At 37.9% G+C, this 13108-nt stretch overlaps 1 protein-coding gene across 9 annotated transcripts in view; it reads right to left on the bottom strand.

Annotated features, from left to right (window-relative positions):
- Positions 1 to 13108, bottom strand: part of LTBP1 (latent transforming growth factor beta binding protein 1) — a 463242-nt gene that overhangs the window by 38348 nt on the left and 411786 nt on the right. For all 9 annotated transcript variants that reach the window (XM_017534853.2, XM_017534855.2, XM_037740749.1 and 6 more), the window contains 2 exons: positions 2334 to 2510; positions 1579 to 1665 (listed from right to left, as the gene is read on the bottom strand). In XM_017534853.2, coding sequence (XP_017390342.1) covers positions 1579 to 1665; positions 2334 to 2510 — 264 coding nt within the window. The remainder of the gene's footprint in view (positions 1 to 1578; positions 1666 to 2333; positions 2511 to 13108) is intronic.

Raw genomic sequence — 13108 nt, 5'->3', positions numbered from 1 at the left:
TCTTGAACTCCTGACCCCGTGATCGACACACTTGAGCCTACCAAAGTGCTGGGATAACAGGCGTGAGCCACTGTGTCTGACCACAATTCGTTCTTGATGATAAAAGAAAGTAGAAGTTGCTAAAGGGGTTAGCAGACCCATCCCGCCATAAAATGAACAGCTTTTGCTATCTCAGTTTACTCAATGATACATTGGAGACAATAGGAACATACCTACTAAGAGTTTACACAATGATAAACTGGAAACAACAGGAAGACTTACCTAATAAGAGTGGAAGGATGAAATGAGATGATTCATGTATAGGACTCAGTACATGCTCTGGCATAAGCAGTTGCTCAGAAGTGTTATCTATTGCTTTTACTGCTATTATTAGCGTCAGTTCTAGCATTTTAGAGCTAATGTCATCTATTCCTCATTTTACAACTTACAGACTCCAAAGATGACTTACTTAAAGTTACACAGATGGAAAATGGCAAAGCCAAACCTAGAACATAATGCTGGTTGGATCTGAATTCAGTCTTCTTCCAACCATTTACAGCACTGCTAAAACAGGAGAAGGAGGGATTTATCTTCACAGAAAAGATAAGATGACTTTATGGTGAAATCAGAGCTCCGTACCTTAATATGAAGTGAGATTTAACTACATCGCTGCAAAAACATAGTAATGTATATTTGTGAATTTGGAAACCATTCAACACATATTATAAACCAAGTCTCGTTATTTAATTGGACTAAATTATAGATGTATTTAAAAAAACACAAATGGAGTTTCTTATCCAGCTACTGAATTATGCCATATTATTTAAACACTAGTTTTCCAAAAATGGGCAATAAAAATGATTTTATAGTCTGTTTTCCAGCTACTTAGCAGTCTTCAACATTAAACTATAAAGGAAAAAAATCACTTTATGTATAAATGGTAATATCCCTATCATGAAAATGTCAAAAGTGAGTGGTTAATGAGGAAATATTCATACATGTGGATATTCACCAAAGTTAATTTTAGAGTTGTATAATGGCAGCATTAAATACAGAAAATATGTCTACTTTGGTTGTCTTCTCTTCCATTTTTCATTATGAACTTGTAGACACTGGTAAAAGGCCTCACAATAGTAGGGTAAAGTCTAAAATTACAAGAATCTTAGCTTTGTTGATGACCATAAAGACAAACATGATAGCGGTCAAATTTACATGGTCATAATTGATATGATTTCTATTAAACATCTAGAATAAAAGAATATATTTAGTAAGTATCCACTAGGTACAGAATTTGTTAAGTACTTTCAGTTATATTATCTTATTTAATCCTTATTATAACCTTTGAGAAATTATTCCTATCTCAAAGATGAAGAGACAGAAACTCAGAAGTTCACCTCTCAATGTCCACTTCCCAGCATCATAAAGCTTGTGTTCTGACTGCAAGTCCATAGGGACTTTCTTTTAATAGCAGAATTCAGGGCATTGTACTGTTTCCAAGACTCAAAAGAACTCGAATTCTGTGAAATCCGAGCCATGCTTTCATTTGAATGTCTGACATGTACACAATGTATTGAGAATTTGTTTCCACTCAATTCTCACCTTTATAGTTCTCGCCGCCAGCTTCAGAAGAGGATTCTCCAGCAGGCACAAAACCTTTCCCTTTAGGACACATTTCAGTGAACTCAGCTGATTTTAGAAAAGACAAAACCAAGAAAAGAAGTAAGTTGGGGAAAAAAAAAAAAAAGAGTCAACATCTTCTGCAAATGCATGTTTCAAATTCAGTTCTGCTTTCTTGGACTTGGTAACTTTAAGGCAACTCCAGCAAATAAATTTAGTACAATCTCAAAAAATTGTGGATTAAGTACAAATAAATCTAATGACCTCATAGGTCTTCTTACACTTTTTAATTAAAAAAACCTTTAAGTTCATTCATATTTTCTTACTCATGCTTTACTTGATATAATAACTATTATTTTTCTACTACTGTGATGTCTAGTATCTTAAAGGTTTAATAATCAATTACACAAAATCTTAGCTTCAATATCCAAACTTTAGTTACAAATAATGCTGTATCATTGTTAGCAACAAAGACTGATTTTAAAGTGGAATAAAATGGAATTAACTTTCTGCCAAAATATCACACAGAACCTGACTGTCACAATACACTCTGATGAACAGAAGTTCAAGGATTCATATTAAGATGGGATTTGGGTGCAGCTCTAGCCCTGAATGCAACTCACTCGAAGGTAAGTTGCCGTGAGTTGCCTGTGGGAGTGAGTGTTATTTCAATGCCTAGGGGACACCACATGACCAAACACAAGTGTGACTCCACCACTTGGCGGATTCATTCTTACCAGTCCCCAAGACCGGGCAGGGGAAGATTTCGCAGTTATCTCCCCATCCCGCACCCGATGTACAGCAGCATTCTTGTTTTGTGACATTGGGGGCCAATACATTATCACAGAGACTGGCGTCATTGAGATTATAGTAGCATTCTTTCTTTTCTTCTTTGGGTTGATCCACATCTAAATCTAAATGGAGTGGAGAAGGTAAAGAGTGACGATAGGACACATCAGAACCACCTATAACATAACACGTGGAAGACACAGTAGGTCAAAGAGCGACCGTGTCAATTGCATTTGCTCTACAGAGAATGCTTTCCACTTTCAGTGCCAGATTCTTCTACTGTGAGATAAAAATGCACTTGAATCCTGAGTTTTGGTGGAATTCTAACATACCCCAAGAGTGTAAATCTGTCAAAACCATTTCCTTTTACGTGAACCAATTATATTATTCTTGTAGATTTGGCTGTGAGTAGAGTTTCCATATCTGCTTTTCTTGCCAAACATAGGGCCATTTGTTACTGAGCTATAACACCTACTTAAATCAATAAAAATTTTCCCCAACACTTGACCAGGGGTCTGAGGCCACACATAATATTTAACCCTTAGGTGGTTATTTGAATCAACCATGCTGCCAATCTCTTCTGAAGAGTACACAGAAGAAGATAACTAGGAAAATACTGCCCTAATCTGGAGCCTATTAAATAATCTTTCATCACTGAAAATCTACCTACTTAAATTGTTGCAAATATATGACTTGGATGAAATAATGAGTGCCAGCTAAGCCCTCAGGGTAGAATTTCAAATCTGGGTTCCAGTTCCAGCTCAAGTGTGTCCTAGAGGAAAATATATTCTAATAGATTCAGCTTAACCCTCTGTGTGATAAAACACAAACAGGTGATATAAAAGAATACAAATGATAAAAGCAAACTCCACCCACTTTCAGAAAATAATGAAATGGATTGAATTCGATCAGATACTAAGTCTTCCAACAAGTCTGTGCTTTTAAAAAATAATCACTATTTTGTGACTGGACTTGGAAAGTAGTCACATCCCTTCTCTCCTGTATGCTATAGAGTTCAAATTACTGCCTATGATCCAGTTTGAATTTATTAACAGTTTTTATTTAATGCTACATCAAATAAGAAGCTGACTACTGTCGTAATAATTACTTAGATTAACTCTAACAAAATACTGTCACTAGAACTCTACTGTTTCCAGATTCTTGGGCTCAAAGAAACTATATGTTCAAAAGGAAGACATTTCTTGGTGAGGATAAGAGTTTAATGTCAGCACATACTTACATTTACCTTTGTTTCGAAGTTAGTAGATAATTATATTAGCAGGAAAATTAAATAAATTATTTTTACAATATCTTCCTATATATTTATTTTGGCAAGGCCTAGTTGACAATGGATTTTTTTTTTTTTTTTTTTTTTAGAAGAAGTCTCACTCTTGTCCCCCAGGCAGGAGTGCAGTGGCGCCATCTCAGCTCACTGCAACCTCCGCTTCCTGGGCTCAAGCAATTCTCCTGCCTCAGCCTCCCGAGTAGCTGAAATTACAGGCGCCTGCCATATGCCCAGGTAATTTCTGTGTTTTGTTTTAGTAGAGATGGGGGTTTCGCCATGTTGGCCAGGCTGGTCTCAAAACTCCTAATCTCAGGTGATCCACTTGCCTTGGCCTCCCAAAATGCTGAGATTACAGGCGTGGGCCACCACGCCCGGCCAGAAATTTTATTAATATATTAAATAGTAAACATGTTTCTAAAATGAAAATTCACAAAATTCTATCAGAAAAGCTACTGCATTTTCTTTCCTGTTATGGCATTGAAAGCAAGCAAAGCAGCAAACAAGCCTCTGAAATACACACTTCTCTCAGAACAGAGTATCAGCGAGAATATAAAAGGTCCCTCATATAGTTGATACTTGCCAATTCTCTGATTATTTTGTCTTTAACAGATTTCAGCTTGGACCGTAAGTTAGTATTAATAGCTGGTGACAAGCAAACCTAGAACGACTGTCCAGGAAAAAAACTAAAATGCTGATTTGTATGCAGCAGTTTATGAAGTGGTTTTAAATCACTTCCTTGTGTGTGAAATTGGGTGAAACCTGCCACTTCCCTCATCTGGTCTAGCTTGCTTCAAGAGTACAGAGGACTGAAATTCACTATGCCTACTCTTAATGGAAGGGATCTTTGTTAGAAGGGCCTCCAAGCTCTTAGATATGGAATTACTTGCGAAAACTAAGAGTATGTATTTTAAATTGTTATTAAATCAATTATGAACTCCACAGAAAATTTCATAATCTCTCCCTCAACATGATGAATACATCGTTAGTCTGTTACTACTACCAATTCTGCTCAATTATTTTATCCAGCTGGTCCAAAAATGCAGCTAGCTATTAATAAAGAATAGTGAGAAATACAAATCAAAAAAGCAACAGAATTTTGCTAATCAGGTTTATTCTACAGTTTGTGCTAATAACAGGCTCCATTTTTTTCTCTCATCTTACAAAGTTGTAAGCATGTCATGGTATTTATTACAAAATGGAATACTTTGGAATAAGGCCTCAATGAAGATTATGTTCACAGGTAATTAGAAACTATAGGCCTCTCTCTGAGTCAAAGCATGTCAAAATTTATAAACATATAAATTTAAATTTAAAACTTGAAATATATTTATATATAATTTTATGTATTTTAAACACCCACATATATATACAGAAACAAATACATATATGGCAAACACTGTTTTGTTTACAACAATGTTTGTTATACTCACATCATAAAAACTAAGAAATAAAACAATCTTTGCCTTTTTGGGGAAAGAAATTATTCAGGTTTTACACTGGTTTTTATAAGGTTTGCTCTTATTTTCTAAGACGTTTGAACATTTAATGTTTATGCAGCTGAAACTGAGGGTTAGTCAGGCCCTCATCTGTGTTTGGAATGAAATGCAAATTCTTTTTTTAAAAATTGGTCCATAAAGATCATTCAGGGAAAAGCTACAATTTCCCTATCTTCCTAATCTTTAAGTAATTAACTTCCTGGAGCATTTTTCCATTGGGATAAAACTCTGGTCAGTAAATATGTGATAATGTAATTTTTTTTCTTTTTCTTTTTTTTTTTTTGGTGAGACAGAGTCTTGCTCTGTCACCCAGGCCGGAGTACAGTGGAGGCATCTCAGTTCACTGCAACCTCTGCCTCCTGGGTTCAAGTGATTCTTCTGCCTTAGCCTCCTGAGTAGTTGGGATTACAGGTGTCTGCGCCACCACGCCTGGCTAATTTTGTATTTTTATGCGAGATGGGGTTTCACTTTGTTGGTCAGGCTGGCGTCGAACTCCTGACCTCAAATGATCCACCCGCCTTGGCCTCCCAAAGTGCTGGGATTACAGGTGTGAGCCACTGCACCCGGCCGTTAACGTAATTTTTTAAACAAACTCTTATGTGAGTTTAGTTCATTGCTGCCAGAGGTGAAGGGTTTCTATGCTGGAAACTAATTTTAAAAGATCAAATCAATGGTTATAGAAAGTGCCAAGCATTAAAAAATAAATTTTCTTTTTCTTAAAGATATTATGACTAAGATTAGCTGTACTACATATTTCATGCCCCAGAATTCTAAAAAAATATATTACTCCTCCTTCAGTATTTTCATATTTGATTTTTCAATTTGCATTAAGAGGTTGGCTTCACATTTGCATAAAAAGATCAATTTTTGTGTATTTTATTCTACAGGTGTGGCCAGTAACAACAAAAAAGTCTGGTTTCAGACATTTCATATATTTTTTTCTGAAGGAACTTTTACAGAAGCGTTTTCATGTGATCCAGAGGGTAACCATATGAGATAGAAGGTGCTGGTAAATACAGCAGCCTCACTTCCCAGAAGAGAAAACTCATGTTGATTCCAAGTGTCCTGTATCTACTGCTTTCCCAAAAACTCTTCTTTGGAGCTTAGGCCCTTAGCATCCCACCTCGCATGGGTTTGTTCTGCTTTGCCCTTTATTCTCTGTTTTTGTTTTTCTTCTTGAGATAAATGGGAACAGGGCAGCAGATAATCTCTGCTGCTGGGGGTTCAGCAACAAGGCCACAAATAGTGTAAAGTCCCCTGCCTCTAAATAGGAAGGAGTAGGTTTGAGCTGGAGACACCACCCAGAAAGAGCCCTTTCTGGGAGCTCCTTCTCTCTTGGTTCACCAGCCTAAAAGTGTAGGCCATTCACCTGTAGGGCTGTTTCCATCTTTAGTCTTTCCCCAAATATGTCTAATCTTAGGAATTATTGTTGGGGTGAGAAAATCCATAACATGTAGTTGGTCAAAGTGGACATGAACTCTTTAAATGGGCTCTCCCTTTCCATTTACAATGTATTGTAAAGGCTTTTATGGGCTAATCCTCTCTGTATCTTTTTGGAACAGTTAGGATTAGGATTATTACAATGACCCAAGAGTAACACTGAGTAAACAGTCACCCTCAAAGAAACAGCTGCCTATAGTCCTGAAAAGAGATCAATGTATCAAACTCCATGTGATGATGTTCAGTAAATTACTTTCATTTTTTATTTTAAAAATGCTACAGGTACTAATGTTTTTAATGAGAAAGAGTTCTACTCTAATATTTCAAGGAAATATTACAAGGGTGAGGAGAAGAGAAAATCAGGGATATTACTCAGAGTGGAAAAGTAGGGAGAAGAAAAATGGGCAGAAATGGGTGAATGAAGGGGCTCCTGAAAGCAAAATAAAGCACAGTGGGCCCAGCCCTCCGTATCTGTGGGTTTCACATCTGTGAATTCAATCAATTTCAGATCAAAAATATCTGAAAAAATAAGCAGCATACAAAAACAATACAAGTAAAAACAACAGTATAGTGTAACCATGTACGTGTCATTTATATAGTATTGGGTATTATGAGTCATCTAGAGATGATTAAATGTATACAGGAAGATGTGCACAGGTGATATGTAACTATTATGCCATGTTCTATCAGGGACTTGAGCATCCATGAACTTGGGTATCAGTAGAGGCCCTGGAACCAAGCCCCCTTAAATACTGAGGGACAGCCGTACTGCAGAGAAAGAAAAACGAGAGAAGAGTACACTGAGATGAGTCAGAACAGGAAGCACATATGAAGACGGAGGGGTGAGCAGATGCCACACCACACAAGCTCGTAACATTCCTGACACTCGGGCGTTGTGAGGGCCTGTGGGGATAAATGCATGAGTAAAGCAAATCCGAAGTGACACACCAACTGTCTGGAGATGTTTAAAAGGAAATGTACAAACCATTCCTCTTCAGGCCTAATTTATAGCAAGTTCTAGGATCCAAAATGCATTTCTAATGCAACAGTGTGTGTATATCCTGTAGTATTAAGAAGATAAAATGAGACCAGCCTGGGCAACATAGTGATATCTCGTCCTACAAAAAAAATTTTAAAAATGAGCTGCAGTTGGTGGTGTGGGGCTGTAATCACAGCTACTCAGGAGGCTGAGGTGTGAGGATCACTTAAGCCCTGCAGGTCAAAGCTGCAGTGAACCATGATCATACCATTACACTCCAGCCTGGGCAACAAGCGAGACCCTACCTCAAAAAATAAAAATAAATGAAGATGAATGGTGTGTGTGTGTGTGTGTGTGTGTGTGTGTGTGTGTGTATAGTTTGAGTATGTCACTTTGACTGATATGTCAGTTCATTCGAACACTGATATCTCTTTATCAGAAACTCAGATATGATTTTAGGTACTATCTATAGCAAACAGGAAATCTTATAAAAGCAGTTTGGTTTTTATACCAAAAAGATGATACCTTCTCATTGTCATCGTTGAATGTGGGAAGAAACTTGACTCAACTTTTTTTTTTAAACAAGTGAATGTATTTTCCTTAGCCTTATCTACATTTACAGTATAGATCCATTACAAATACACAATACGACCTCAGGAATTTTATGGCCTTTTACAATGTTTGCATTATAAATACTGTGGTCTTACTTTCTTTAATATTTTTTCCTACCAAAAGTCTTTTTTTCCAATCAGAAATAATTTTTATAAAACTCTTTCAATGTTAAATTTATTTAACAGGTTAACTAAACACATTTTAAAAAACAGACTCTGCCAAATGTAACAGTTGACTGATTGTTACGTGTGGTTTCCTGCCTTTAAAAAATGTGTACATGCACAAAACCTGTGGTGTACCTCTCCAGGAAGGGAACGGGGATGCTGTGAGGGTTCCATTGTCAGAACTACCAAGGTGAGTTGTATTCTGTGTTCCTTGACAGTGGGGAGATGTTCTTTTTCTTTTAATTTAACCTAATTTAACTTAAGCAATCTGAAGCAGCACTCCTTACACAGAAGTGTGAACAGACATTTCCTCACTTAAGTGTGCTTCAATTGAATCTTTGAAAAAATGAAAAATCATTTTTATTCTGTAGAAGTAGCTAGGAATGGGGTGGCTGGGTTATGAAAGAGACATGTGCTTCCAAAGTGGAGAGGCAATTTATTCAACAGTTACTGAGTGTCTACCAACTTTCAGGCACCATGCTAAGCAGTGAGCTGTTTTGCAGTGGATGCAGAGAGAGTAAGATGCAGAGACTGTTAGCCACAAAAACAAAGAGTGTTAAGAGCAGAGAGGCAGAATCCTGTAATTCCATCCTGGGGATTTGGGGAACGTGTGACAACGTGGTGACAGTTGAGCAGACTTTTAAAAAGGCTTGAGAGAGATTTCAGGAAAAGCTTCCAAGAGGATGGGCACACTGGCTCATGCTTGTAATCCCAGCACTTTGGAAGGACGAGGTGGGTAGATCACTTGAGGTCAGGAGTTCAAGACCAGCCTGGTCAACATGGCAAAACTCTGTCTCTACTAAAAGTACAAAAATTAGGTGGGTGTGGTGGCACAGGCCTGTAATCCCAGCTACCGGGGAGGTGGAGGCACAAGAACTGGTGGGAGGAGGTTGTGGTGAGCTGAGACAGCGCCATTGCACTCCAGCTGGGCAATGGAGCAAGATTCTTGGTCAAAATAAAATAAGAGAAAGGCTTACAAGGGGAAGGGCACAGCAGTCAGAAGAGCTAGTAGTGGCAACGTCATCATCTTAGGAAAGCATAATTATTTGGGGTAGCCAGAAGCAGGACACGGGCTTAGATGTAGGTATGGGGAATGTAGCAGAGAAAGCTAAACAAGCAGGTTATGTTATTGAGGATAAAGGGTCTTGTTGCCCTTCTAATGCATTTGGACTTCATGCTGTAAAGCAGTGGTAAGCAGTTGAAAGATTGAATGATTTATACCCAGATCTATGTTTTGAAAACATTAACCCTGGCAGCAGTGTGGAGCAGGAATTGATGAGCGAGGCAGGGAGAGAAGGCAGGAAGCTACTGCAATGGTCCAGGTAAGTGGTGCTGAAAGACTGACCCAGGGAAGCAGTATCAGGAGCAGGGAGAGATTTGAAGGACACCCTGGAGGTAGAACTGGCAGGCTGTTATGATGGACTGCTTGGATGACGAATGGGGAGAAAAAAAATGTATGACTTCAGAATTTCTAGTATTGATATCTGGCAATTAATTGACACAAGGAAAGGAAATGTTGATTAATTTGGGTTTGAGTAACTGTCAGCCAAGGAGCCTTACATGACACTCTGGAAGAAAAAGTCCAATAGGCAGCTGGAAATAGGAGCATGGCACTCAGAACAGAGGTGGGGGCAGAAGATATTTACTTAGCAGGCAACATCATATAAGTAATGGATGACTCCAAAAAATATCCCAGAAGAAGAACATAAAGTTAAGAGGAGAGCTAAGCATGCAACTACCTGGGATGTTGTTATTTAAGGAATGGGCAAGAGAAGAAGAACCTGAGAATGAGACAGGAAAAGACTAGTCCAAGAGGTAGGAGGATGCAGGGAACAGTAATGTCATGAAATCAATCACAAGGCAAAGAAGGGGGAAAAGATGACAAAGCACTGTGAAATGTTTCAGAAGAGTCTGGGATAAGACTAAAGAGTCCAGCGTATAGAAGCTCACTGAAGGCTCACTTAGATGAAGAGTCAGAGGGCCTGATCTCAGTGCCTTGGAGGTCACATGGAAGATGGTTCTGTTGAGGCAGGGGAATATGGATGTCCTTTCAGGGTCCAGGGGTCAATGTGGTGACAGACACTGGATGGTAACCCTGGAGGGGACTTCCTTTTTAATCTATTTCTGTATTTCTCAATTTTCTATGATTAATGTGTATTATCTTAATAATGAAAAACAAAATGAAAAAAGCCAATTTTGAGAAGAATTTGATGTCTTGGGGTCCTCAGCCCTAAAAGTAGAAATGGTGACGTGGGAAGATCCCTGAGTTGGGTTCCTGAACCAGTTCTGCCATTCATTAGCTATATAATCTTAAGAATAACATTTAGGACGTTTCCCTGGGCATCAGTGTCTTTACCTATAAATAAAACAGTTGCGCTGGAAAATCACTAAGGTGGTTTCTAAATGCAGAAGTCTAGGATATAGCTCATGATGTGGGAATAAGATCTCAAATGTATTAGTGAAAACTGATATTTTAAGAAACCCTATGATAAACTGTTCAGTAAAGTGAAGAGTTATTTTATAACACAAAGAATCACCCCAACTTAAATGCTTTATACTTTCTGATTTTGTTTGTTTGCTTTTCTTAAAGTGGAGAATACCTGTATGGATTATAATATATATTTTTTTCATTGTGTTATTTTCATTATACCTTCTGTTTTAAGAATAAGATTCAGTTCCTACCACAGAATTTCCTCTGTACACCAATCAAGGCAGAGAACAACATTTTGTGGGTAAGGTTTGAAGGCTGCAGTTGCCAAGATTAAATATTTACTGCTTCCTTTACAGTGCCCAAAGACATAAAGTTTTTATTGAGCAATTATCACAGGCACTAAGGAAATAATAGCATCAGACTATATTTCATATCCATACCTTCTTAAATGTGATGAGTGGCCTGGTATGGACATTTTTTACTTACTTCTTTTTCAGATGCTTTTAGGCAATGCACAGCAATGTAAATTAGTGGCCAAAGGCCCAGGCAGTAAAAAATGCTAAGATAGACCTAAAATATATATATGTATATAGGCCAAGAACGTTTAGAAATAAAAACCCTAGGACATTATAGTTCCAAAGTACTTTAAAGGCTCATCTGGGGCAACACCCTGCTGGAAGTGGGTGCTCTTCTGCCAGGCCAGTGGGTATCCCACCTGTTCTTGGATGCCTCTGGGAAAGCACTCCAGTATTTTGTGAGATAGCTTTTTTGCTGACTAGCTCTTGTTAGTTACTGGAAAGCTCTTCTGGATACTGACCTGAAATCTGCCTTCCTAATATCCTCCCTCTTAGCCCTAGTTCTTTCTTCAGTATGATACCACATCAAATTATCATGCTACTGCTCATTGCTGGAATACAGATTGTCCTGGGGGAATTTTACAACCAAATAAAAATGTGATAGCCTATACTGGCAATTTATCCTCCCCTTCCTAAGTAGTTTTCAGGAAAGATGAGAACTCAGTTTTAGCATATTATCTTTATAATGAAATTCATTTGAATTCTATTCTGAAAACTTTTCTTTAAATTTGGTCTAAAATGTTTTATTCTATGGAATAGCAGGTTCTTTTACTGAACAGGGTACAAACTCTCTTCACTGGCCTACATTTAAACAATTTGCATTAACTGGTGTTTTCTTGCCCTCTGTAAAATATTGCTGATGCCCATGGAAGGGAGAAAGCTCAGAGCCAGCTGGCTATTCTTGCAGAGGTCCACACACTTCTGCTCCTACAGGCTGCACAGTATGCAAACCAAGACTTACCTAGGTATATTCTCAAACATTCTGTGTCAGCGTATTGATTATTGTGCTCACATAATTTAATTAAATATTATATCAACCAGTAAAATATGAATGTGACTAGAAGAGCTGTTTCTAGGGTAAGTTAGAGCTTTAGAAAAATTGGATAAAGTTGAGTCAGTAAAAGAAATACTATCAAATTAGGTGTGGACAAGACAAGTGTAAAAAAATTGAGAAAAACTGTAAAAATATAGAAGGATTTTACATTCGTTTTGAAAAAGCCTTTAGATTCTTACTCCCTTCTACATATCCTAACACATAACAGATGGGGTCTATGCAAGATAGCCAAGCAAACTCCACAAATGGACCCCTACACAAAAAAAAACCATACACTTTCTCTTCAAAGACTGGTATATGAATACACTTTTTTTTTTCTTTTGAGACAGAATCTCACGCTGTTGCTCAGGCTAGAGTGCAGTGTTAAGATCTCAGCTGACTGCAACCTTGCCTTGTGTGTTCAAGTGATTCCCATGTCTCTGCCTTACTGATTACAAGCATATGCCATCACACCCGGCTAATTTTTGTATTTTTAGTAGAGATGGGGTTTCACTTTGTTGGCCAGGCTGGTCTAGAACTCCTGGCCTCAAGTGACCTGCCTGCCTCGGCTTCCCAAAGTGCTGGGATTACAGGCGTGAGTGTGCCTGGCCAAATGCACACTTTTATTCTTTGAATTAAAAATTAAATTTAGAAAATGTGTTCTCTTTTTATGATTTCTAGTTTTTCATCACCTTTTTCAAATAAATGATAATTATTGGCTCTCATGAGTCAGACAGAAGGCTTCTGCTGAAGTTTATGACTAAATTCAGTCTCTCAGGATACTGCTAGAAAAGTTTTTAAAAATGAAGACTGTCATAATACTGTCTTAAACTCCATATAAACAGTCAAAGTTTACCAAGAACTATACAAATTGAGGCATGATAAAAGGCAAAGCTGGGCCGGGCGCGGTGGCTCAAGCCTGTAATC

This window comes from Cebus imitator, unplaced genomic scaffold (assembly GCF_001604975.1).
Source record: "Cebus imitator isolate Cc_AM_T3 unplaced genomic scaffold, Cebus_imitator-1.0 Scaffold88, whole genome shotgun sequence".
Lineage (NCBI taxonomy): Eukaryota > Metazoa > Chordata > Mammalia > Primates > Cebidae > Cebus > Cebus imitator.
Note: the sequence above shows the minus strand (reverse complement) of the source record. Positions and strands in the feature narration are given on the sequence as shown.